Here is a 27,158-nt window from a genome sequence, read left to right as displayed (position 1 = left end):
TACTACTGCTCAACAGAGAGCGCTGAAATAATTCAGGTTCTATAGTCATTGAATATATTATGAGAGTAGAGTATAATATGCAATTATTGTATTCAATTAATGATGCAAATTTAATTTACCATTTAAAAATATAATCCTCTAAAATACCCACCAATTTTCCTCTCCTCCCAAACCCAAAAAATCCCCAACCATTTCAACTTATAAAAAATTTCCCAGACTCTTTGAAATGGGATTTAAAAAAAAATAATATCAACATAAATATTTTACTTAAAAATAAATTGGATAATGCAATTTACCTTTTATTTTCACTACCATCAAAAAAAAATGTATCATAATATATTACTTTTAACACGTTTGTATATTTGTAGAATAGGTACATTTTAACTCATTTAATACTTCCTGTATGGGTGTATCGTTTTGAAAACGTAGGGAAACTCTTGGAGATTCGTATTTGTAATCAGTAATTTGATATTCATAATCAGACCATTATTTTTGGTAATCAGAAAAAGTAATTCACCCACTTTCAATGTCAAGAGTTCAGTGTGAAAAATAGATGATGTTTGCGTCTTTAACCAGATCACTTCTTATGTAAATATTATGATTACAAATACCTTTTCAAGGAAATATTATAATAAAACTTATAAATTGTTTCTGGCTGATGTGAGATTGCACTTTTAGTTTGCTTCTGTATTTATAAAATAAAATAAAATTTGAATTATGGTTTTGTTTGGAATAATTACTTGAGAATAATAATTATGATTGGGATCCAAAATAATACCTAACCTAATCCTAATCACCGTGAAAACCTAATAATAACCGGTTTTTACTTTAAAAAGAAAAAACCGGTTATAACCGGGATAAAAAAACAACCGGTAAAACCGGTTATTGCGAAGTAAAAAAACCGGTTTTAGATTTAAACCGGTAGGTTTTTCCCATCCCTAAATGGAAGGGCTACATTTAATCATATTTCACTACAGACCAGAATCAGAAGTTAATAGCAAAATTTTTTGGAAAAAGGTGATGGAACATTCAAACTTTCTTGTTAGTAACAAGAAAGTTTTTTAGCATGTTATGATTTGGTATTAAAGATCAATTAAGTACATGCTATGCTGTCTTTTCCGTAGAAACTACATATTTTGCCAATAAATCGTTGCCTACGTTACGATTATATATTTTAAAATACTCTTAATAAAGTCAATCAATTAACTCATAGTCATTAAAATCTGGACAAATCTGCAGTCAAAATTATCTGGATCGATGAGAAAAATCAGTTGAAAATATAACAATAATCTTGTTTTTGATTGTATCGTAATCGTTAAGGGCACAGGTGCAAAATTTTGGACCAATGCTTTATAAATGCATTGATTTTTTCGAATCCTTAGAAAATTACTGAGTATTTTTGAAAAATTTTAACACAGAATGAAAGATTGTATTATTACCGAATGCCGAAATTAAGTCCCTTAAAACCTCTATACCTAATGTTTATTTTAATAAGTTAGAAGCGTGAAAAAACAAGAAAAAATTATTGTGCTTTTAAATTTCAATTATCTCACTCAAAAAAATTTTTTTTTAATCTAATAGTCCATTCTTTCACGGTTTTTGCTCTAAATTTTAAAGAACCGCTTGGATTGACATGAAATTTGGCATACGTATAGCTTACATGTCAAAGAAAAAAAGTGATATTGTGCCGATGTGTGCTTTTGCCCTGGGGGTGACTTTCACCCCCTCTTGAGGGTGAAAAAATATATGTCCAAAATAAGTCCGGAAATGGGTAAACTGACTAATTTTAAGTAACTTTTGTTGTATAGAGCTTTTTCGCCAAGTCAACACTTTTCGAGTTATTTGCGAGTGAATATGTTCATTTTTCAACAAAATAACCACATTTTTAGACGGTTTTTCGCAAATAACTCAAAAAGTAAGTGTTTTTTCCAAAAAAAACGTTCCTAGCAAAAATATAGCTTATAAAAAAGTAAAAAAAATGGTGTACGCGTTAGGTTTCTGGATCTCGTAGAACCAGAGTTATAGCCAATGAAAAATAGATTTATATTCACCAAACTTCAAATAGAATATTTCGACGTGAAATATCCAAAAAATTAAGCACTTTTTGGGGAAAACCCATTATAACTTTTTTAAAGTGTTTAAAAAAATATTTATTTCTGTTTCTATAAAAAGTTTCTAGCATTAAATTTAAGCAAGTTACGCTCAGAATAAAGTTGGTCCCTTTTGTTTTTGCAAAAAAAAATCGGGAAGACCACCCCCTAATTAGCAACTTAAATGAAATTAATCGTTACCGCTCCACAAATTATTTTACTTATGCTGTGTTTATATGATCTGTAAGTTTCATCGATTCAAAGTGCTTATTTTTGAAAAAACTTGGTTTCAAAGTAAAATTTTTAAAAATTTAAATTTTGAAAAATATGATTTTTTTCAAAATAACTTAAAAATTGTTAGAGATACCAAAAATCTCGAAGAACAAAAAAAAAAGTCAGATTTGCTTTTCTGAATATCATGTATGTTTTTGTTTTTCTGTTAGACAAAAATTGATTAAGATTTGGTGTTTCTAAATTTGCATATATTCGTGATCAGTGACTCGTTCAACCCTTTTTAACTACAGCCCTTTCAATAATAAGGACTTTGAACCGATGAAACTTACAGATCATATAAACAATATATACACGAGTCAAGAAACTTATGAAGTCGTAACGATTAAGTTCATTTAAGATACTAATTAGGGGGTGATTTTCTCGATTTTTTTACCAAAACCAAAAGGGACTAACCTTATTTTGAGCGTAACTTGTTTAATTTTGACGCTAGAATTTTTTTTTATAAAACAAAAAATGAAGCTTTTTTTAAACACTTTAAATAAGTTGTAATGAGTTTTCCCCGAAATGTGCTTCATTTTTTTTTATTTCACGGTAAAGTAATCCATTCGGAATTTGACGAATATGAACCTATTTTTCATTAGCTATAACTCTTCTTCTACTAGGTGTAGAGACTTGATATATACACCGTTTTTTTTTTAATATTTTTTACAGGCTATATTTTTGCTAAAAATGTTTTTTCGACAAAATACTTACTATTTGAGTTATTTGCTAAAAACTGTCTAAAAGCGTGCTTATTTTGTTGAAAAAATGAACATATTCACTGCCAAATAACCAGAAAAATGTTGACTTAGTGAAAAAACTCTATAGAACAAAATTTACTTAAAATTAGCCAGTTTATCAATTTCCTGACTTTCTTTGGACGAATATTTTTTCACCCCCCAAGATGGGGTGAAAACCACCCATAGGGCAAAATCACATATCGGCACAATATCACTTTTTTTCTTTGACTTGTTAGCTATGTGTATGCCAAATTTCATGTCAATCCAAGCGGTTCTTTAAAATTTAGAGATTTTGCAATATTTTACCGTTAAAGAACGGACTATAAGGGATTTTCTGTCATCGATAAAATTGTAATCTTTCAGTCTGCGTTTAAATTTTTCAAAAATATTCAGTAGTTTTTTCAGGATAAAAAAATGAATGAGTTTAAAAGCATTGGCCTGAAATTTTGCGTCTACGCACTTTCAATCAAAAATTGTGTTTGTCGTACTATCTGTAAACAATACATTTCATGAAAAAATTTGAGATAAAGCTGTGGGTGTTTATACGAATTTATAAAACAATTTAAAAAAAATAATAATTTATTTATATTATTTAGTACAGTCTTTTTTGATTGTTGTGAATTAAGGTCTAGCATTAAAATTTAAATATACTCCTGCTTCAGGTTTTGTATTCCCAAATGGTCCACCGTGGTGTTGACTTAGTTGTCCTGTCAAATCAATGTTAAGTTTTTTATCTTGAACAAAGTTGTATTTAACTCCAGCATTGACATCAGTACCGTACCCAGGCGTCCTGTCTGCGCCTACAAAGGCAGTAGTTTTTGTTGGCTTATTAGTGTATTCTAAACGACCTCCAAAAGAATCTGGTTTCAGTCCATGTGAATCCCAAGCTTTCGAACCAGTGTAAGCACCGTCAAATTTGTGGGCACCATTTTCCCAGAGATTTCCTTTTTGACCAAGAGTGTACCCATTTTGGTTGGCACCCCAGGTTAAGTCTCTGTAAAATAACATTAAATAATATGCTAAATTGTATGGACTATTTCATATAATCACTAAAAAATCATAAAAGTAGAAGATGCAATTCACTCACAAGAGGACAAGAAGAATAATATAAATCACAATAAACGGAATATTACGTTGCATGAAAATAAACTTAGAAATAATTTAAAAGATAGAAAAGATACAATAAAATAATATGTCTACAAATATTTTAAAGAAAACTTGGGAATCTACCTAATCTTGATATTTAACTTCTTACTTAGGAAAGCATATCCCAAAGGTTTGAATAATTCAAAATAATAACAAAAGTGAAAACTTAAAACTAAAACGATATCCAAAAAAAATTTGACTAATTTAGCCATATTTCACACTTTCAAGTATTAAAAGTTCAAATTGGTATAAAATTGACAAAACTCTTAGGTGGGGTTCCAAATTATTATTTAATTTTATTTAGGTCCTCTTAATGAAAAAAAACTTTTGTATGGTTTTTGGTATTTTTATTTACTTACCTCCTTTCTCTGTGTACTGGAACTACAAGATATTCCTGTCCACTCTCATCTTCAATGACATCCAATGGAAGGGATACAGCCACGGCAATGCAAAAGACAAAGATAACTAGACCTTTCATTGTAAAATATAACTTTCTTGGTTACTTTAAAGCTACTATTGAACTGATGCTGAAACTGAGTTGTCTTAAGCATTTGTACCAAACTTTATATAGATGAATTTTAAGTAATTACCCGTTTTGTAATGTTAAGTAAAAATTACACATACTGCATCTCGATAATAAGGTGAAGTACAGTTTCCAAGCGCAATCAAATTTGGAACGTAAACAATATTAAGATTATAATATTCCTTATAATCAAAATTACAGATATAACTTAAAGAATGAAATTGTTATATTTAATTTTTATTCAAAATTGAGATTTCATATCTTTCATATAATTAAATTAAAAATATAAATTGTAAAATGAAAATATATAATTATTAATTTTTGTTCAATATTATAAAATGTATGGATTTTACAAAATGTACAAAAATAATTAAACAACTTTATTATAAGCTGGATAATTATGAATACGCAAAGAAATAATTGTCCTGTGATCATAGAGGCATTAATATTGATGGCGAAGGATTGATGCACCTTTGACGCACGGGATTTATCCAATACTTTTACAGAAAGGAAACTACCTTCTTTTAAAAAAATTATATAAAATACTGCAGGCCAGCTTAGGACTGGGGTACATACCAAAAGCATGGAGGCTACTATGGGTGGCTTTTATACCCAAACCTAACAAAATGGGACAGGAAAGGGATAAGTCTGATATCATTCGTACTGAAGACTTTAGAAAAACTGCTCGATAGGCATATAGGGGATGGTATATTGGTGAAAAGTCCGATACATCCGGGACAATATGCGTATCGAGCGGGAGTCTCCATAGAAACGACACTGCACCACCTCGTACAGAGGGTGGAGTACGTTCTGGAAAACCAAGAGGTGATGTTGGGTGCATTTCTCGTCATTGAGGGGGCATTTGACAACACCTTCTACGAAGCGATCACAAGTCGATCCGTCTAAAAGAAATAGATGAAACAAGCTGCAGGTGGATAGACTGGATGTTGAGGAGCCGTGAGATATTGCTGTGGAGCCGTGTGATATCCCCGTGACTACGTTGCTGGGGGATACAATGTCAGCTCAGGTAGTCAGAGGCTGCCCGCAGGTGGAAGTTTTATCTCATCTATTGTGAAATCTGATCATGGGTGGCTTGATAGCTAGACTCGATAACGATAGGCATCATGTCCTGGGCTATGCGGGTGACCTAGTCATCTTAGCCCACGAAAAAATTTAATGGTATATTTTTGAACAGTCAGAGATCGAATGCAACAGGCTCTGACCGTAGTAGTTACAGAATGGATTTTAAATGTAGGTATTAACATAAGTCCTTTAAAGTAAGAAATTCTGAAATTTACCAAAAAGAAGAATTTACAGGGATTGAGTCCTCAAAAATAGATCCATCCATCAGGCATTTGTAGACCTTAAGAAGGCGTATGACTCGATACCTAGAACCAAGCTATGGGAAGCAATGGAAGACGTCGAAATCCCACGAAGATTAATAAAAGCAGTAAAGGCACTCTACAAAAATAACACAGTAGCTATCAAAATGGGCAATCGAATATGCAGTCCATTTAAGACGACAAAGGGACTACTACAGGGCTGCTCCACATCCCCTACCCTATTCAAAATATTCCTGGAAAAGACCCTGAAACCATGGAAAAGAAAGTGCGAAGGAATGGGTATACCAGTAAGGAATGAGTATCTATATACCCTAAGTTTTGCTGAAGACCAAATAATAATCTCACAAGACGAAGATAACCTCAGTTTTATGATGAGGAAACTGGAACAGGAATATACAAAGAATGGGATGGAAATAAACCTAAATAAAACTGAATACCTAACAACGGAGAATACAGAAATAAAACAAGTGGAAATAGACGAAGGTAAACAAATCAGAGGAACAGATACAAGCATTTAGGTTTTATAATATCAAACAAAGGAACAACTGAGGAAGATATAAAAAATAGACTAAAACAAATAAGAGACTGCATACGAAAATTGAACCCGATACTGTGGGATAAGAACATCAACATAAAAACAAAAAGAAGAATTTATAATACCATGACAATAAATATCCTCACTTATGGGTGTGAAAATTGGACAATAAATAAGAAAACCAAAAATAAAATAAGAGTAACAGAGATGGAATTCCAAAGAAGAAGCTGCAGAGTAACAAGGAGAGATAGAATAAATAACATAGAGATTAAGAGAAGAATGGGAGTGAACTCAGACATAATAGACTACATCGAATAGAATAGATTAACCTGGTACGGATATGTCAGAAGAGCAGACCAAAATCGGTGGATAAACCGAATAACAGAGTGGAGCCCGATAGGAAAAAGGAAGATAGGTAGACCCCGAAGATCCTTCAGAGATGAAGTAGACGCAGCAATGGAGAGAAGAAATCTACAGGAAGGGGACTGGCAAGACAGAAAGAGCTGGAGAAAACGGTTGAGTGAAGGAATACAGTGAAAACTGTGGAAATCCTTAGTATATATGAGTCCTCTAAGTATAAATGGTACACATTTGAATCTGGTGAGTGAAGTAAAGTATCTCGGATAATATTAGACTAAAGACTTACCTGACATCAGCAGATGGAACGGATAACGAAGACAGCGATAACTACCTTAATGGTAACCAGACGCACACATGGAAAAATGTGGGCTTTGAGACCAGACAAGGTACATTGGATTTTTAATATGGTGGTAAAACCTACAATTCCATATGAGTCAGTGGTATGGTGGCCAAGAGTGTACCAATAAAGTGCCATCATCAAATTAAGCAAGGTGGAAAGACTTGCTTGTCTCGGGATCACAGGGGCTATGAGGGGCACACCAACTTCAGCTGTGGGAGCACTACTGGATCTCCCTCTTTTGCATATAATTGTAAAAGGTGAGGCGAAAATGGGACATTATAAACTGCGAGAAAACCTCAGCAACGTACCAATTACATCATAGCATATTAGCATAATAGATTAAACTAGATATACCGAATTGATGATGATTTCTGACCATATGACATCCAGATACAAGCCTGAAGTATAAATATAACCTATAGCCTTAAAGTGCCAAATTTTGGTGCAAATCAAGAACAGGGAGAAAGAAACATAGAAGAGGACTTATTATAGCCAAATTTTGGTGCAAATCAATGCAGGTTCGGAAAATATTGCGGTAATAGCGGTAACATGGTCATGAACTGGACTATAAGTAATCAAATCAAACTGAAAGTTTTTGTATTTATTACTTATTTTTTGTTTCACCTGAATTTATTTTTTAGATCATCACTTAAATAATATATGATTTATATTTATTAGTCTTATGTCTATTAATATATTATGATTTATGTCTTTTTATTTATTATTTATTTTCTGTTTCACCTGAATCTATGTTTTAGATCATCACTGACATAATATATGATTTCTAAAGGGTTTCTTTATATTGCTTGTCCATTTTCTGATGTACATAACATTACAGTTATTAAATAGATATATTTTTGGATATATTGTTGTAAAATTTTGAAAAAAATTTATATTAAAATTAAAGAATAATATAATACCATTAAATCTGTATTTTTATTGTAGAAAATATTTACAAACACTATATTTTCTACGTACCAAATTTGTTTACACTTGGAAACTGTACTTTACTGTATGCATTATTATCGAGAAACAATATTTTGTAACCTTGAGATTGATTTGTGAAATAAAAGCACAAAACGGGTAAGTACTTACAAATCGGCATTAAAATTAATATAAATACTTTAGAAACACTGAGTATTAGCATCAGTTCAGTTGCAGCTTCAACATAATTGAAAACAAAAGCTAGATTTTACAATGAAAGGTATAGCTATCATTGCTTTATGCATTTCCGCAGTAGTATCTCTTCCTTTGAATGTCATTGAAGATGAAAGCGGACAAGAGTATGTTTTAGTTCCAGTACATAGAGAAAGAAGGTAAGTAGATCAAAATAAAATAACATCGGTCTTAAATTTTTTCTGATATATACCGTTTCATTTCTATTTCTTCCTGTCTGTGACCATTTCGTATTTTACAGTAATTTTTATTTTTGTTTAGAAATGTGATTCTTAATTATTTTGGGTTATACAAAGCCCCTCTGATTTACTCAATGTTTAAATTGTTTTTAAACTATGGTATACAGCCAACTATTGCGATTTTCCTATTGATTTTACTCAATGTTTGTTTCAATTATTTTAAATACATTTGTCAATTGTCACGGTTTGATTAACTTTTTCACGTTTATCTTCCAAAATTTTGAATTTTGATTAAATAATTTTAAGATAATTATTTGTAATTTTTAAAAAAAAATATTTATCATGGATTTTTTTTCATTAGTTTGATGAAACGCGATGAAATTTTGAGTTATACTTTAATGTATGTTATCGAAAACATATTGATCTTAATGATTCATTTTTATTATTTCTTTACTTAATTTGTTTATATTTCCTGTTTACATTTGTATTTTTCTTCTGACTCTTCCTTTATGTGCAACTTATTTGTTATAAACTGGGATTTTATAGAGATTTTGTGCTACATTCTAGAAAATCTATTATATGATTGGATATCATTTTTTAGAGACTTAACGTGGGGCGCCAACCAAAATGGATACACTCTTGGTCAAAAAGGAAATATCTGGGAAAATGGTGCACACAAATTTGACGGTGCTTACACTGGTTCGAAAGCTTGGGATTCTCATGGACTGAAACCAGATTCTTTTGGAGGTCGTGTAGAATACACTAATAAACCAACAAAAACTACGGCCTTTGTAGGCGCAGACAGGACCCCCGGATATGGTACTGATGTCAATGCTGGAGTTAAATACAACTTTGTTCAAGATAAAAAACTTAACATTGATTTGACAGGACAAGTAAGTCAGCATCACGGTGGACCTGGTGGAAATGGTAAACCCGAAGCAGGAGTATTTTTAAATTTTGAGGCTAAACCTTAATTCACAACAAAAATAACAAAAGACTGTACTAAATGTTTTAAATAAATTTTTATTTTTTAAATTGATTTATAAATTCGTATAAATCCCCACATCTTTATCTCAAGTTCTGAGGTAAAGTCTTTATTCTCAGTCCACCTCGATATTTGGCAGTATTTATTAGATTTTAAGGAAATGAAGAAACAGGTGGATTTTTGATCTAATGGGGACACATTTTTACGGTACATATATCCGTCATTTGTCAACTCCCTCCCTTCCATTTCCCACACCCCTTATTTTTAAATAGGGAATAGGGGTCGTGTGCTACCTCATTCTGAAAGGTTTTTCAATTCTCTATTCAGTAATTCTAACATTGACATAATTATTTATACATGGTATCTAAGAAAAATTATTTTGAATTAAATTAATTGACACAAAAAGAAGAACGTATGCAATTTATTTACCTCAAAACACATTCTACTACTGACATAAAATGGAGAAAAATGTTTATTTGACAAATAAATATTGTGTTCCGCTTAAATTCAATATTCAACCTACCAAGAGGCAGATGGGTGGCAGCTTGAACATTGAAATTAAGCGAAAAGCAATGTTTATTTATCAAAAAACATTTTTTCTGTTTTGTGACAGCAGTAGAGTGTATTTTGAATTGAATACATTACATATATTCTTCTTTTCCTGTCATTTAATTTAACTAAAATATGTTTTACTTGGACACCCTGTATAAATAATTATGTTAGTGTTTATATTACTGAATATAGAATTGAATAACCTTTTAAATGAGCTAGCACACGACCCCTATTCCCTATTTAAAAATAAGGGGTGGGGAAAGTGGAAGGGAGGGGGTTGACAAATGACAAATGTATGCACAGTAAAAATGTGTTTCCCTTTAGATCAAAAATCAACCTGTTTCCTCATTTACTTAAAATCTAATAAATACAAATATCGAGGTGGACTGTTTTCTTTGGTCCCCCCTGTATTTTTATCTGAACTTTCTCATTTACCCGGATAATGTTGACTGCAGATCTCTTCAGATTTTAATGATTATATGAGCTGAACATATTTACTTATATTATCAGTATTTTTAAGTGTCACCGTAATGTAACGATTTACTGGCAAAATAGTTTTTGGTGGAAAAATGGTATAGCATGTAATTGATCTTTATTAATATCGCTTGATTATGTGATGGAAAAGAAGTATATTATTCAGTGGCGGCTCGTGATTTTTACAATAGGGGAGGCTATACCTAACTGTAAAATATCTAGACAAATTTGCACTAGCAAAAAAATGCGCCAAAAAATGTAATTTAAGGCCCCATTTTTTGACCATTTTTTATTTACATTTCATAATATCATCCTAATTCATAATTTCATGATATCATATCATTTTAAAAATAGTTAGTCTAATTGTAAAAGTTTAATACCAAAGTTTGTGTCGTTTATTTGTTAACAATTCCATCTATTTGTAAATACAGTCGGAAAAATGAAAGAATACCCATGAACGAACATATAAAACACGCTGTATTTTCCTGTCACCGTGTCACAAAGAAAATTGTCCAGTGCAAGTACATGTAACAATAATTATTACATGTTCTTGCGCTGGCCAATTTTTTATGTGACACGGTGACAGGAAAATACAGTGTGTTTTATATGTTCCTTCATGGGTATTCTTTCATTTTTCCTACTGTAGATACCTCGCATATCAAAATAAATACAGATTTGAAGTTTGGCAGTCCATACATAATGAAGCTTCAAATTTTTTAAGATACTCAACTGAATTTTTTAATTCTAAACGCGGCCTACTGCGAATTCAAAAACACCATAAATTACCGATATTTTGCTTTGAGTTAGAGATATCGGAAAAAGTTATTTGAGCAAGTTGTTCCAAATATTATTATAACCCCACATACCAAATTTCATAACAAAATTCGCACTTTTAGATTTTTCATTATTTTTAGTCAGGACCCTAAAATTCGTTGTCCCGAGACGCACGCAACCACGCAACGGAGCCGAGAAGCTATTCTGCCTCCCTTGGTATATCTCTGGGCAGCGTGTGATGGCACCGTAGATGCCACTGTTAGGAGACCGGGTCTCCTTAAACGCCTGCTGCGCTGCACGGAGCATTAGCAACGGAGACTGCTGGGCTTCTCGGCTCCGTGCTCCGTTCATGCATCTCGGGATAACCCAGGGTCCTGCCTACAATAATATGTAATAAAACTGAGACGCGATCATGCGTTCTAATGCTAATGCTCCGTACGTATGGATAATTAGTGATAATATGGAATTTACACGTTGTATAATAGTGAGAGTGCTTGTTGTTTTCGCGATTCATGATAAACAAAACAGTGTAGAGTGTGTAAAAAAAATTATGGGGCGGCTGAGCCTCCCTTGCCTCCTCTGACGAGCCGCCACTGATATTATTCAACGAGCATGTATTTCTCACGATGATGAAGTTTGCGACACGAGCCGAAGACGATTGTCGTAATTCATCACATTTAGTAATAGTTATTGCATGCGAGTAGAATACTTTTTCTACGACCTTTTTTTGTCGCAATGGTCTGTTTTGGTAGTCTCCTTTCTGTGGATTTCTTATTTCCATTGCTTCGTCCACTATATCTCTAAAAGATCTTCGGGGTCTGCCTCTCTTCCTTCTTCCCGTCGGGCTCTACTCTGTTATTTTATTTATCCAACAATCTGAGTCTGCTTTTCTAACATGTCCGTACCAGGTTAATCTCTTCTGTTTGATGTAGTCGTAGTCTATTATATTGCAGTTTATTCCCATTCTTTTCTTAATATGTATGGTATTTATTCTATATATTCTCGTTACTCTGCAACTTCTCCTTAGGAATTCCATCTCTGTTGTTCTTATTTTGTTTTTGGTTTTCTTATTTATTGTCCGTATTTTCACACCCATAAGTGAGGATACTTCTTGCCATGGTACTATATATCCTTATTTTTGTTTGTATGCTGATGTTCTTATCCCACAGTACCGGGTCCAATTTTCGTATGCAGTCTCTTGTTTGTCCTAGTCTATTTTTATATCTCCTTCAGTTGATCTTTTGTTTGATATTATGAAACCTAATACTTGTACTTGTCTGTTCCTTTGATTTGTTTACCTTCGTCTATTTCCAGCTGTTTTATTTCTGCATTCTCCGTTGTTAGGTGTTCAATTTTCTTTAGGTTTATTTCCATCCCATTCTTTGTATTTTCCTGTTCCAGTTTTCTCATGATAAAACTGAGGTAATCTTCATCTTGTATGATCACTATTTGGTCGTCAGCAAAACTTAGGGTATACAGATCTTCGTTCCTTCCTGGTGTACCCATTCCTTCGCACTTTCTTTTCCATGGTTTCAGTGCTTTTCAAGGAATATTTTGAACGAGGTAGGGAATGTGGAAGGGTGAGTAGCCTTAAAACACCACGCTGGCTAGACGGAGTGGTGAGTTTTATATCAGCCGCCCACTCTGGGTCAGACGCTGTTCGTAGCCGTCTATTCTGAATCAGACGCTACTGTTTTGATTCTATATTACTCCTATAATCGAGGGTGGCCACTTTCGCCATCCTCACCGTACCGAAGCTCCGCTTCTCCGCCGTGTCTACCGTTGTGTCATCCGTAACCCTGGACAAGGGACCCTAAACAGGTACTAGTTTCCCGGATCAGGAAACCCCCGGAATCTGCGGAAGGCAGGGATTCATTCATTTTCCCCTATAGGACTATCTTCAAGAATTTAAAGAGTTCCTATCCGCTAGGTAGCTTTCGACAATTTAAGCTGTATCTTGAAGAATAAAGATATACCAATGTGTCTAAAACGTAGAGTTTATGACAAATGTATCTTGCCTCTAACTACATATGGACTGGAGATCACGGCCTTTACAAAGAAAGCCTTACTGTAATAAGAGCAGCTCAGTACAACTCAAAGAGCGATGGAGAGGCCCATTCTAGGAATTAGTTTGAGAGACAGAATCCGAAATATCGGCATTCGTGAAAGAACAAAGATTACTGATGTCGCAGAACGAATAACAAGGTTCAAGTGGCAATGGGTCGGACATGTTGACCGAGATAATCCCGAAAAATGGACACAGAGACAAACAAACTGGAGACCAAGAGAGAACATGCGAGGAGTAGGCAGACCGCAGAAGAGGTGGGCAGATGATATCAAACAAGTCGCGGGCAAGCAGTGGATGAGAAATTGCCAAGAGTAGAAATCAATGGAAGCAAATGAAAGAGGCCTATGGCCAGCAGTGGACGAACACAGGCTGAAGAAGAAAAAGAAGAAGAAGAAGGGGATGTGGAGCAGCCCTGTAGAGGTCCCTTTGTCCCAGCCCTTAAATGGACTTCATATTCTATTGAACATTTTGATAGCTATTTTGTTATTTTGTAGAGTGCTTTTACTGCTTTTATTAGATAATATTCGTTGAACTTCGATGTCTTCCAGTGCTTCCCATAGCTTGGTTCTTGGTATTGAGTTATATGCCTTATATAGTGTTTTTACTTTACAATTTTCTCCTGGACATCGTCTTTGCTCTTCATGATTCTTCAGGAAATGTTTTTTTCCCATAAAATTTTATTTCTGCTACTTTTTTAAAAACAAACATTGAGATCTGCATGGATGCCCACTATGAAGGTGTACTAGACTAAACAATATAATAATAATAATAATACAAAGATTCAAGAACAAAATACTGAGAAACACTGTAGATGACCCTCGATACGTGGCAAACAGTGAGCTTCATAATAACTTGGAATGGAAACGGTGGATACAATCAGCAAAAAGATGGCAGAAAATCACGAACAACGAGTTCATAGGCTCGAGAGAAAATGCTGAGAAAATCTAGCCCCTCGACATTACTAGGCAATCTATAATAAATACAGAGGACAAAGCATTTTGAACTAGTTTGAGTCATAATGATAATCAGAACATAGTCCTTGTGCTCGTTCGGTACAATGAGCTTTCAGTTTCTTAGTAAAAGCCGCGTTAAGGGTCCATTCTTTCATTCCGCAGAGCAGAGTCGAAAAAATATAACACTAAAGTCCAGTTTCAGGTCTTTAATATGAAGTACTTTTCTCATTTTATTGAAATTTGTTCTTTTTCATTTATTCAATGATATAGTAATTTTTCTACTAGAACTTTGATTTCTTTAGAGTAATCGTTTGTTTGTAGTTTTGTATTAAACTAAACTTCGAGGCATAAGTTAGGGATACAGAAAATTATGCTCACTTTCATAGTTGATTTTTTCTTGAACAGATTGACTGATTCCGCTAATTCTTTTTTATTATTTTAGATTTTTCGTTAGTATTCACACAGTTGTGCAAAGGATTACTCAAACTTCTCATTTGTAGACTTTTTGTCAAACTTTTTGTTTTTTTTTAATGTACCTGATATCTTTAGAAACAAAGAAAATAGACGGTTTTGTAGTTTTAACATGTGTTTTAACCGAAACAAAAGTTGGAGACACCCTGTAGCGAGGAAAAGGTGCAAATGTGGGTATACATCAATATTATTTTGTAGTCTTTAAAGGTACGTGTCCATACGTGGGTGCTCCGTGCTCGGTGTAGCAGCTCCACATAGTGGATTCGTTGGTGCTCTCCGCTCGGCGCTCACCCTCTTCGATTCAACCGGTTTGCGGTTTATATGTAGGGGAGCGCATGCCGTATCCATTTGAGCAGCTACACCGAGCACGCAGCACCCACGTATGGATACGTACCTTAAAAACGAGAGACGTGTTCAATGTGTTCAAATAAAAAAATATATGTAATGTACCTCTCGCTATTTAAAGAACCTCCACGTAGACACCAAATGCGTACTTACTCTCAAGGAAATTCCGCCCCAAAACATCACAGAGCCTCCATTAAATAATCTTGTCTCTCTTACGTTGCGCTGTGCATAGAGCTTACCTGGTCGACAAATAACTTTTATAGGTGTCGACAAGAACTCTTTATGTTATGTGCCTTTCTGTTTTTAAAGTTTTGTTAACTGTTATTTTTTATTGTTAATTTAGTTTTGTTTCAGTTAAAACACATGTTAAAGAGTAAAACAACCTATTTTCTTTGTTACTAAAGATATCAGGGATATTCAAAAAACCAAATATTCACGAAACATAAGACTATAATTTATTTCCGATGTATACTCACATGTACCTCGTCCTCCCTACAGGGTGTCTCGAACTTAACGTATGAAAAACATTTCTTTTCTTCCACCCGGTATAAGTACAAAAAAGAAATTTGAGTAAACCTTTGCACAATTGTGTAAATACTGACGAAAAATCTAAAATTATCGGAATTCGTTAATATGTTCACGAAAAAATCAGCTATGAAAATGAGCATGATTTTCTATATCCTTAACTTATGCCTCCCAGTTTATTTAAGGCTATGGGTATAATACATAATTCGCAAATATTTTACTTGTATCCCTACTTTTTCTGTCTTTACACGGCAAATTACGTGTAGTAAAATTCACACTGGTATGGATATGTAAACATTACTAGAATGTCATTCCACTTGAAAATGTCATCATTAATTTAAAGAGATGGGTTTTGAATGTTCTTGGATAACTGTTATTTTTATAATTGCAAATTATTAATTCAGTTAATAAATGTGATTATTTCATTCATAGGAGATTCTGACCAATAGAAAGCTACAGACATGCAAATTAAGGTGATAATTTTTGATAATCTCCCGTCGTTAAGCATATTACGTCAGATGCCCTTCGTTGCTACGAAAAAATACATTCAGTGACATTAATGACAAATGTTTTAAAAATTATAAAAGTGATGACTTTCAACCGTCAAATACATATTTATAACAACTGTGTGTTTAATTTCACTAATTGGTACTTACATATAAATTACAATAAAATTTTGGTTTTGAACAGTTTTATTCATGAAATAATCGCAACAAATTGCACTCGAACTCTAAAATTAATATAGAATTTTTGCCCTCATGACACTTTGACATAATTTCACTCGCCTTCGGCTCGTGAAATTAAAACTGCCAAAGTGACACTCGGGAAAAATTCAATAATTTTAGAGCTCTTGTGCAATTACTACTGATTATTTCATTCATAGAATATTCTGACCAATAGAAAGCTACAGAGATGCAAATTAAGGTGATAATTTTTGATAATCTCCCGTGGTTAAGCATATTACGTCAGATGCCCTTCGTTGCTATGAAAAAATACATTCAGTGACATTAATGACAATTAATGTTTTAAAAATTTTAAAAGTGATGGCTTTCAATCGTCAAATATTTATAAAAACTGTGCGTTTAATGGTACTTACATAAATAAGTTACAATAAAATTTTGGTTTTGAACAGTTTTATTCATGAAATAATAGCAACAAATTGGACTCGACCTCTGAAATTAATATAGAATTTTTGCTCTCGTGACACTTTGACATAATTTCACTCACCTTCGGCTCGTGAAATTAAAATTGTCAAAGTGTCACTCGGGAAAAATTCAATAATTTCAGAGCTCTTGTGCAATTACTACTGATAATTTTTTCACTAACTATGTATTCAGTGATTGTAATAATTTATTTGTACAACAAAGACTAATACTCAATCGAAAAAAGAGAAAAAGTGTTAAAGTGATTTTTTAATAATATATTGTTATGGAACGCTTACAATTTTGAACATCTTTAACAACAAAATACTTGGATCACAGAATATATTATCCTGATGTATTCTTTGCTTGGATACTCCACAAATAATACACAATAAATAACTTTTTATTAAGTTCACGTCTTAAATCAATTATTTATCAAATACATTATATATCAATAATATTTAATCAATAACTCAACATATTCCCGATGCAATGTCAAATATTTAAAATTGTCACTGATTGTCAGTGTCTGACTGACAATATATGCTGACAATATTATATTCGGCTGAGTGCGTTTGTAAGACAAAGATAGATTTGGAAAATATTACCACGGCATTGTGTTTATTTTTTTCGAATCCTGAAAAAACTAATAAATATTTTTGAAAAATTTAAACGCAGAATGAAAGACTAAATTATTACCGAGGGCCGAAAGTCCCTTAGAATAAATAAAAAGTTTATTTTGAATGATATATTTGAAATTAAAAATCACAGTAAATTTTCTCTTAGTTTTTCACCCCTGTAACTTATTAAAATAAACATTAACGAAGTTTTCAGGGACTTTCGGCCCTCGCTAATAACGTGATCTTTCATTCTGCGTTTACATTTTTCAAAAATACTTATTAGTTTTCTCAGGATTCGAAAAAAATGAATCCCCATTTGAATAGCATTGCAGCCGAAAATACGTACCGATCCTCTTAAGCTACAGTAGTTACAATCAAATTTAAATTTTGCAGGAACTACAATGAGTATTTTTATAAAATTTATGGGTAAAACTATATAAAATAATTCTTAATATAGTAATTAATTTGCAACCTACAAAAAATTTTTCTTTCTATTTTATCTTAACATAAATAAATCACACTACCAAAATGTGGTTCCCCTTCACCAGATAAATAGGTACAAACTTAACATTACTAATCCGCGGACACCGTAATTAAAACATTCTTATCAAGACGAGCTAAAGTTAATTTATCAAAGAACCATCCTGAATCATCGTCTATGGGGAATTACTTTTCTACCGGCCAATTTGAAGATTACCAACGTATAAAAGAATGGTTCTCCGTTCTCTTCTGCATCAGTTAAACTTTTTAGTCGAAGTTTTAAAAAGTCCTGTGTTATATACCGCCAAAAAATGAAATATTTAATTGTGTTTGCTAGTTTCCTGCTATTTGCTGCTGCTTTGCCAGTCGATGTTATTGAAGATGAAGAAGGTCAAGAATATGCTTTGGTGCCGCTTCATAGAGAAAGAAGGTTAGAATACTCTTTTACATTTAAATACAAATAAATAAATCGGTTTATTAATAAATACCCATTCTTTTATTCTTATGCTGTAAATACACTCAGGGGCAAAATTAACCGCCCACCTTAAATGGATCATTTGTCATGTCTCGAATTTCCTAAACCCGCTGTCCGATTTAAGTGATGTTTTAATATGTTACAGCCTTATCTTTAAAAATAATATTCTTGCTAAACAGGTAAATTTTCATTGTATACCGGGTATACGAATCAAACTGTGTTTTTTTCTCAAAGTTCGCATCATCCTGTGACATATTCTAGCATTTGTAAAATACGGAAATTAAAACCCAACTATAGCCTCATGTTTCCTCAACATTCTGTTTTTTTGTTCATTCGCTTATGTAGGACCATAACAAGTTAGGTACTTTAACAACTAGCTATGTTCTTCATCAATACAGGGTGATTCTAAATAAGTGTGACAAATTTTAAGGGATAATTCTACATGAAAATTAATGACCGTTTGCTTTATAAACGTATGTCCGTAAATGCTTCGTTTCCGAGATAGGGTGTGTTGAAATTTTTCTTACAAACCGACGATTAATTTATTGCTTTAAAACAGGTTGAGATATGCAAATGAAATTTGGTGGGTTTTAAGACGTGGTTATTGCACATTTTTTGACATACAATTAAGAATTTAATATTCACCATTGGCGCGCATACTGGTAATATGACCCGTATACTTTTCTATCCCTTCTTTAATAACTTCTTAAATGCTCTTTATTATACACAAAGTGTATTACATATTTAATTCTGACTATGTCAAATGCCTTCTTTCTTCTTCTTCAGGTGCCATCTCCGCTATGGAGGTTGGCAATCATCATAGCTATTTTAATTTTTGAGGCAGTAGCTCTAAATAGTTGTTTTGAGCTGCATCCAAACCATTCTCTCTCAGGTTCTTCAGCCTTCTTTAAGCCTTCTTTAAGTCAATTAAATATGGAAATGGGCTAATTCTTTCTCTGTAATCTGTTTTATGACGAATATTGCATCTGTACACGACCTTCCGGTACGAAAACCTAATTGCTCATTGCTCATCTGCTAAGTTTATGAGCTGATTTATTCGTTCCAGGGTAGTATTTAGCAAATTGATACCTCTGTAGTTTTCTGGATTCTTATCGCCCTTTTTGAATAAGATAAGCTCGCTTGTCCTCCATTTTCTGGTATTTTATTTGATCTTATAATATTGTTAATTAATGATGTCAGTTGATCCGTCATTGCCACTTCCCCTGTTTCAACAATTGTTCATTTGGTATCCCATCTTTACCTGTATACTAATACCAGCTATCTAAGAGACTCATTAACATTCAGCTCAGCGAGGTACCATTGTTTGTTCGAGGTGTGGAATTCCATAAACAAGGGATCCACCTGTTTTATGAAATAATCCCTTGTTTATGTAATTTCATACCTCGAACAATAACACGCCGCTGAGCTGACTATTATTGAGTCTCTTAGATAACTAGTACTACTTTAGCTTGTCTGTTCTTTAGTTCGTCAAGTATTTTTTGCACTTCATGTTTGCTTACGTGAACTTCTTCATTTGTGGTAATTTCTGGTGATTGTGATTTGGACATCATTTGTAGTTTCTATGTATTCAACTTCTTTAGACAGTCAATCCACGTATCCTTTTCAATGTGTTTCGGGCCCATTAATTCCTTCACCTTTGCACTTTGTCCTCTTATAAAGCGCCATATTTCTTCTTGTTAGCCATAAAAATCTTGATTTTTAATCGTATATACTATAATTTATAATATTCTATTTTACAGGCAACTCAAATGGGGTCTTAACCAATCAGGCTACGGTCTCAGCCATAGTGGCAACTTATTTAACAATAACAACAACAGACTAGATGGAACAGTGAGTGCATCTAAAGCATGGGGATCACACGGATTGAAGCCCGATACTTTCGGAGGTCGTTTGGACTTTGCCAACAAGCCAAGCAGTTCATCTGCATTTGTTGGAGCTGATAGAACTCGTGGATACGGTACTGACGTCAATGCTGGACTTAAATACAATTTCCTGCAAAAGAAAAACTGGAATGGAGATATTAGCGGACAATACGGCAGACATTTTGGAGGGCCTGGCGGTACTGGCAAGCCACAAGCTGGTGTATTTTTGAATTTGAACGGAAAGTTTTAAATTAGCCACTAATCTTAAATTCCCGTGATAACAATGTGTTCATTTTTATACTCTGTAATTTTATAAATAAATAAGTATTACCTTTTAATCTTTTTTTTATATTTTTGTAATATTTACAATCTGCGTCCTTAACTAGGAACAATAAGCAAATTATTTGACAGAAAATTGAAAATTTGACCTGTAGATGGAGATCCAGTGATCACTCCTCTTTACATAAATTAAATTAAAACAAGTTAAAACAAGTTTAGTTATTACAGATTATTCGAATCTTCTTGTTAGGTCAACTATTTTGAATCTCTTCAAGCGTCATTATGATCATCAATGAGGTTGTTAGCTAACTCGTTTGGATGAGATTCTAGTGTCTTAGAATATTTGTTTGTAATATTCTATTACTGTTTTTATGGATGACACATTGATGTCTTGCTCTATCACGTAGTTTGGCACATACCAAGGGGCATTTGGTATTGTTATAAGAACTTTGTTCTGGAAACTCAGCAGTATTTGTAGGTTTGTTTAACTGGCTGTCCCCGAAAGTTGGATACCATAGGTGCACACTGGTTTTAATATAGCATAATAGTAGGGGAGAAAAGTATGCTAAATGTGCAGTCACTCGAGCGTTATGGGGACCTATTAGGTTGTGAAGAGTAGGTCCTAAAACCAAAAAAGTTAAGTTTTCCATTTTAGTGGGGACTTTCAACTTCTTAATTTAATTTTCCATTTCCAACAATCGTTTTTTGCCATTCATCTATTATAGCGCCATCTATCCACAATTCGAAAAAATGTCTACAACAAAAATTAATTATTTTTACTTAAGGAATCCAAATCTGTAATAAAAAATGGGGGCTCTCATTTAAGATATCAAAGTAACCCCTCCCCCTCCCCCCGCCACTTTTGTGGGGGTCGTGTTTGGTGCCATTCCCTAGATTTTTCAAAAATATTGAATAAGTGTATTTATCAATTTTTCGATCTGATGTTCATTTCGCGAAATATCTCGAGATTCGTATTTAAAATTTTAAATTTACCCACTACCCCTCTACGTGGGGAGTCGTATTTGATATGGTTCGACAGATTTTTGAAAAATATTGAGCACGTTTTTTTTAGTTTTTCGATCTGTCGTTCATTTCGCGAAATATTCACTTTTTTCTTGTGAAATTTTGTGACTCACTGTTTTGCATGTACTTAACTTATATATATATATATATATATATATATATATATATATATATATATATATATATATATATATATATATATATATATATATATATATATATATATATATATATATATATATATATATATATAATCGGTTTATAACGTTCTACGACGTCTTCCGATTCCCAATCGCCATTGCTCTCGATCGTAGCACATGTCTTCGTTCAAGCCTCTTTCTCCGATTTCCCTATGGATTCCTTCTATCCAGCTTTTCCTAGGTCTTCCTCTCTTCCGCCGTCCTTTTGGTGCCCATCGTAGCACTTGCTTGGGTAATCTGTCTTCTTCCATACGTTGTACGTGGCCAAACCATCTTAGTTGCTTTGTTTTTATATCGTCCATTATTGTATGCTTTACATCCATTATCTCCAATATTCTTGTATTTCTGATTTTTTGTATTCTTGATATACCAGCAGATCTTCTCCAGAAGTCCATTTCAGTTGTTCTGAGCATATTTTCGGATTTTTCTTTAAGTGGCCAAACTTCGCTGCTGTATGTTATAATGCTCTTAACAATGCTGTTATAGATGTTACGTTTATTTTCTTTGGAGATACTTTGGTCCCATAGGATTTTGTTCAATAATGCGATAGCTTTCCTTCCTTGTGTGCACCTTTCTTGGATATTCTTGTCCAACGTTCCATCTTGTGTAATTGTAAGACCCAAGTATTTATATTCCTGACAGTGATTAATAGTTATTTCATTTTCCAACGCTAGATCCTGCTGTATACCTCCAACGCACATATATTCCGTTTTCTTGGTATTCACTTCTAAACCCCAGTTCCGGTACTCTTCTATGATTTTTCGGGTCATATATTCAATATCGTGATAATCCTGGGCCATAAGAATCTGATCATCCGCAAAACATAGAGTGTATAGCATGTTATCATCATTTAGCGGTATACCCATATTCTTACATTTCCTTTTCCAGGATTTCAAAACTTGCTCTAAATATATTTTAAATAGTGTCGGCGATAGACAGCAGCCCTGTTTAAGACCCTTATTCACTTCAAATCCTGACGAGATTTCCTTGCCTAGCTTAACTTTTGCTATATTATGTTGGTATAGATTTTTTACAGCTTTAATGAGGTTCAGACTGATGTTAGTTTTTTCGAGGGCTTCCCAAAGTTTACTTTGTGGTACAGTATCGTATGCTTTTTTTAAGTCTATGTACACTAAATGCAGTTCTTGATTGTAGGCTATTTGTTTGTCTATTAACTGTGTTACACAATATAGGTGGTCAGTGTTGGATCTGCCAGCGCGGAAACCGGCTTGCTCTTCGGCCTCTAAGTCCTTGTATTCTTCTTCTATTTTATTTTTGATAATTTTTCCGTAAACTCTGCTGATGGTGCTTGTGACAGATATTCCCCGGTAATTATCGCATATATTTTTACTGCCTTTCTTGTGTATTGTAGAAATTACAGACAATTGCCATTCTTTTGGTATGACTTCGCCATTCATACATCTATTAAATAGATCTCTTAGGTATTCATACAGGGTGTTGCTACCGTATTTGAGCAGTTCTGGTGCTATGTCGCCAGGCCCTGACGCTTTTCTATTTTTTAGGGATTTGCATGCATTTCGTACTTCTTCCAGTCTTAACCGAATCGGTGAGCCACTGACAATTACATTGAAACTTTCGTGATCTTCGTTTTTAATAAAATCTTCTCTATTTTCTACTAGTAACTGCTTGAAATAGCCATCCCACTTTTCCAGAGTAATCGGTGTTATTATATCCCTTTTGGTATCTGTTCTCAACGTTTTAAGGAATTTCCAGCCCTCTGTGTTTCTTAACTTACGTTATCTTAATCTGACGATTTCGAGTTTTTCTAAGGATAGATTTTTTTTCAGCCCTCCCTTAACGAACGCCCCTGTATTAAGAGCCAATATATGGTAGACGTACATTTACAGGGTACAAGGTTTCTCCCCATGTGATAATCTGACGCGCTCGAGTAACTGCAAAAATCCCCGCTTGGGCTCCCCTACCATAATATATCAGTAGTTTGTTTTCAAGAGATAGTTGAGATTTACTATCGATGATCCAGTACATTTCTCGGAATTTTATTCCTAGTTGTTTTCTTTTTATAAAAATGTGCTTTTTCCAAGTTAACTCATATCAAGGTGGATTCCTAGGTACTTGACAGTATCGGTTTGTGGGAGCTGTGTTTCGTTCAGAGTTACAGATGAACATGTTTGTTTTTTCATAGTGAAAGTTACATGGGTGGATTTACTCTCATTCGCCTTTATCTTCCATTTTTTAAGCCATCTTTGGCTATTTCTAAGGTCTCTTTGAAGGGTTATGGGTGCTGTGAGTGGATCATGGTGAGAGGCTAGTACAGTGGTGTCATCAGCAAAAGTTGCACACGTTGTTCTGTTACTTGTCGGTAAGTAAAGCAAGTAGGTACAATATCGGTCCCAGGACCAGGACACGTGTGGTACTCCGGCTTTTATTGGTCTGGTATATTCATATCCTGCTTGACGAGGAAATACGTCGGTTGGAAATATAGCTTTTTAGGATTTGGTAGAAAGGATGGAGAAAGTTTTTCTTTGGCTTAAATAGGATACCAGCATGCCGTACCTTGTCGAAGGCCTGACCAATATCCACCAATGCTGCAGAACAATACATTTTATTTTCTAGATCACTTCTGATGTGTTTTACCAGTCTATGTATTAAATTTGTTCTATTTGTCCGTGTTGTGTTCTGAATCAAAATTGATGTCGGGGTTTCTTTCTTTTATGATTGAATGAGTTAAATAAATAATGGCACCATTAACGGAAATACAAAAACAGAACCAGAACGTAACAAGAAGTATATAATTTATTAATACAGAATATGCTAATACCGACCATTGTTAGTAAAATTGAGAAGAAATTTAAGAATACTGGACACATGAACGTGAAACGTGTTGCAAATGCTGGCTGGTCATGTAGGTATCAATAAGGGGTAATATAAACTTTTCTGTAAGTGTGGCAGATAATCCTTCAATTAATTCAAGACGAATTGTAGCTGATACAATAGTTTCAAAAAAGGTCTGTCTTACGTGTACTTACTAAAAAAATAATCTGTATCAGATCATCTGTAGATAAAGAAAAGAATCATCTGTATAAAATTTATAATATCTAGCAAATCAATGAGAAATAATACAAGATTTATGTAATCAAAATCCACGTTTCATTCACCAAATCCTTTTTTCTGATGTTAAATGAAGCAACCTGATGTTAAATGTAACCATTAATCGGCAAAACAGCAGATATTGGATCCTCTTCCGCAGATATTGGAATAAGAAAAAACTTTCATCATATGGCACTACAACCTTTCGTGGGCCTTGGCCTGCCTAAAAACATTCTTCCATCCTTAGTTTCCGTCTTCTCCATCCCTTCTTAGGGCCTTAGCTTAGGTCGTCCCCTCCTTCTGCTTCAGACAGGCTTGTTTAGCATAGTTATTTTAGCCAGGTTGCTGTCATCCACTCGCTTCACGTGGCTCACAATCTCAGGATGTTTATTTTGATGATTTTAACGATATCTGAATCTCAAAAAAATGTAGAGTTCAAAATTATATCTACCAACTAAGCCACATAAACTAAAGGAGGCTTCAAGACACAGATCATTATGTCCTGGTGTGTTAGTGCCTTCAAACACTTCTTTATTTTGTAATCTAAATCTAATCCACATCATTAAAAGCATATATTTTATAATTTGGCATAATAGTGCCTCTTTACTATTTTACACATACCTTGCACTTAGTGATGTAACGAATGTCATTTTTTGAAAATTCGCGAATACGAATGCGAATGCGAATATCTGCTACCGACATTCGCGAATGCTGATGCGAATGCGAATATTCAGTTTTTTTTTAATTTGTATCTATTTTTGTAATATTTCCTAAATTTTTAATGAAAAGTTAATTGATATTTATTTTAAATAAAACTGAATCTTAAGCTTTATTACATAATACCAAATAATAAAAAAGTGAAAGCTGATAATGTGATTAGAATACAAGGTTAAATTCTATCTATCTATTGCCCCTTCATTTGTCCAAAGTTGAACGTAGGCCTCCCTCTTATTTTTCCACTCTTCTTGGTTCAGTGCTAATGCTATCGATCTGGTCCCTGCGTATCTGTTTAGGTCATTCTGTCTGTGGTCTGCCCCTTCCTCTTTTGTAGTCCCAAGGTCTTTAGTGAGTTATCGCTTCATTCCACCTTCCGTCTCTTTGTCTGCTGTTGTGTCCTGCATATTTCCATTTGAGAGTAGCTGCATGTTTAAGGTTAAGTTACCTTTTCTTAATAAATAAATACTAATTTTAATAAAAAAAGATGAGAAGTGAATAGATTTTGATTTTATTAACCTAATATTATCTTAAAATTATTTTTTTTCTGGTTTTCATATTCGAAAAACATTCGCACAAATTTCGCGAATGCGGATGCGAATGCGAATATGCAAAAACATGCGAATATTCGCGAATGCGAATGTGAATACGAATATTCGTTACATCACTACCTTGTACAAACGGAACTAATACTAAATACATGATTAACAAATAGTTTTCTCATTGAAAACAATAACTGATTATTATAGTCTATTATTATCAGTAAAAAATAATGTGTGTGTACTTTGTACGCACGTAATAAGTTATACTTCTATTATATGATTATATGATTATAAACGAAATTAATATACTTTTTATTTATATTTTATTTAAATATTAAACTAATTTATACTTACTACTTCTCAAACATTTTTATTAAAACAGTGCCAAAAATTAAAATAATAAAAGAATAAAACACACACAAATACATTAAAAATGCCACAAATGATTTCTGAACATTAATTGTCGGAAAATTTTTAACTAAATACGTATTTTCTGAAAATAAAATTATATAATAAATATACTTACAATCATAAAATGTACAAAAAAATAAAATAATAAAAGTTTCTATTGGGATTCGAATTGAAATTATTTAGAATTGAAAAAATACAACAAAACATAGAGTAAGAAAACAGTATATTAGGTGAATATTGATAGAAATTTTGATGGTAATCAAATTATGTAAATAAAAGTATTACATACTATGTATTTTGGTAGGTTCAAATAGGTAGGTACCTATGATACATTTACAATTATTACGTACCTGTTGCTTTAAAAACTATTTAAAAATCACTACAACTATAAACTTTTTTGTTTCTGTCCTCACAACAATAAAACTAATATATTATACATTTGTTTACCTTCATATTGAACAATTATTT

General features: G+C 33.2%; 4 protein-coding genes across 4 annotated transcripts in view; 3 read left to right on the top strand and 1 right to left on the bottom strand.

Moving 5' to 3' along the window:
• Nucleotides 1–27,158, top strand: part of LOC126882944 (glutamate decarboxylase) — a 264,997-nt gene that overhangs the window by 208,513 nt on the left and 29,326 nt on the right. The window lies entirely within an intron of this gene.
• Nucleotides 3,665–4,796, bottom strand: LOC126882957 (uncharacterized). Its single transcript, XM_050648040.1, has 2 exons — nt 4,609–4,796; nt 3,665–4,097 (listed from the first exon to the last, which is right to left on the bottom strand). Exons 1-2 carry the CDS (start codon nt 4,725–4,727, stop codon nt 3,725–3,727), a joined length of 492 nt encoding a protein of 163 aa, XP_050503997.1. The 5' UTR covers nt 4,728–4,796; the 3' UTR covers nt 3,665–3,724.
• LOC114340071 (uncharacterized) lies at nt 8,476–9,740 on the top strand. The gene is made up of 2 exons (XM_050648034.1): nt 8,476–8,666; nt 9,307–9,740. The coding sequence occupies exons 1-2, from the start codon at nt 8,548–8,550 to the stop codon at nt 9,677–9,679; spliced, it is 492 nt and encodes a 163-aa protein (XP_050503991.1). The 5' UTR covers nt 8,476–8,547; the 3' UTR covers nt 9,680–9,740.
• Nucleotides 18,336–20,790, top strand: LOC126882956 (uncharacterized). The gene is made up of 2 exons (XM_050648038.1): nt 18,336–18,524; nt 20,330–20,790. Exons 1-2 carry the CDS (start codon nt 18,406–18,408, stop codon nt 20,700–20,702), a joined length of 492 nt encoding a protein of 163 aa, XP_050503995.1. The 5' UTR covers nt 18,336–18,405; the 3' UTR covers nt 20,703–20,790.

The sequence above is a fragment of the Diabrotica virgifera genome, chromosome 4 (genome assembly GCF_917563875.1).
Source record: "Diabrotica virgifera virgifera chromosome 4, PGI_DIABVI_V3a".
NCBI lineage: Eukaryota > Metazoa > Arthropoda > Insecta > Coleoptera > Chrysomelidae > Diabrotica > Diabrotica virgifera.
The sequence above is the reverse complement of the archived record's forward strand: the minus strand, read 5'-3'. Positions and strand labels throughout refer to the sequence as shown.

Coding starts and splice junctions, on each gene's coding strand:
- LOC126882957 (XM_050648040.1), bottom strand. CDS start 4,727: ATGAAAGGTCTAGTTATCTTTGTCTTTTGCATTGCCGTGGCTGTATCC. Junction 4,098..4,608: donor CCAGTACACAGAGAAAGGAG/GTAAGTAAATAA, acceptor GTTATTTTACAG/AGACTTAACCTGGGGTGCCA.
- LOC114340071 (XM_050648034.1), top strand. CDS start 8,548: ATGAAAGGTATAGCTATCATTGCTTTATGCATTTCCGCAGTAGTATCT. Junction 8,667..9,306: donor CCAGTACATAGAGAAAGAAG/GTAAGTAGATCA, acceptor ATCATTTTTTAG/AGACTTAACGTGGGGCGCCA.
- LOC126882956 (XM_050648038.1), top strand. CDS start 18,406: ATGAAATATTTAATTGTGTTTGCTAGTTTCCTGCTATTTGCTGCTGCT. Junction 18,525..20,329: donor CCGCTTCATAGAGAAAGAAG/GTTAGAATACTC, acceptor TCTATTTTACAG/GCAACTCAAATGGGGTCTTA.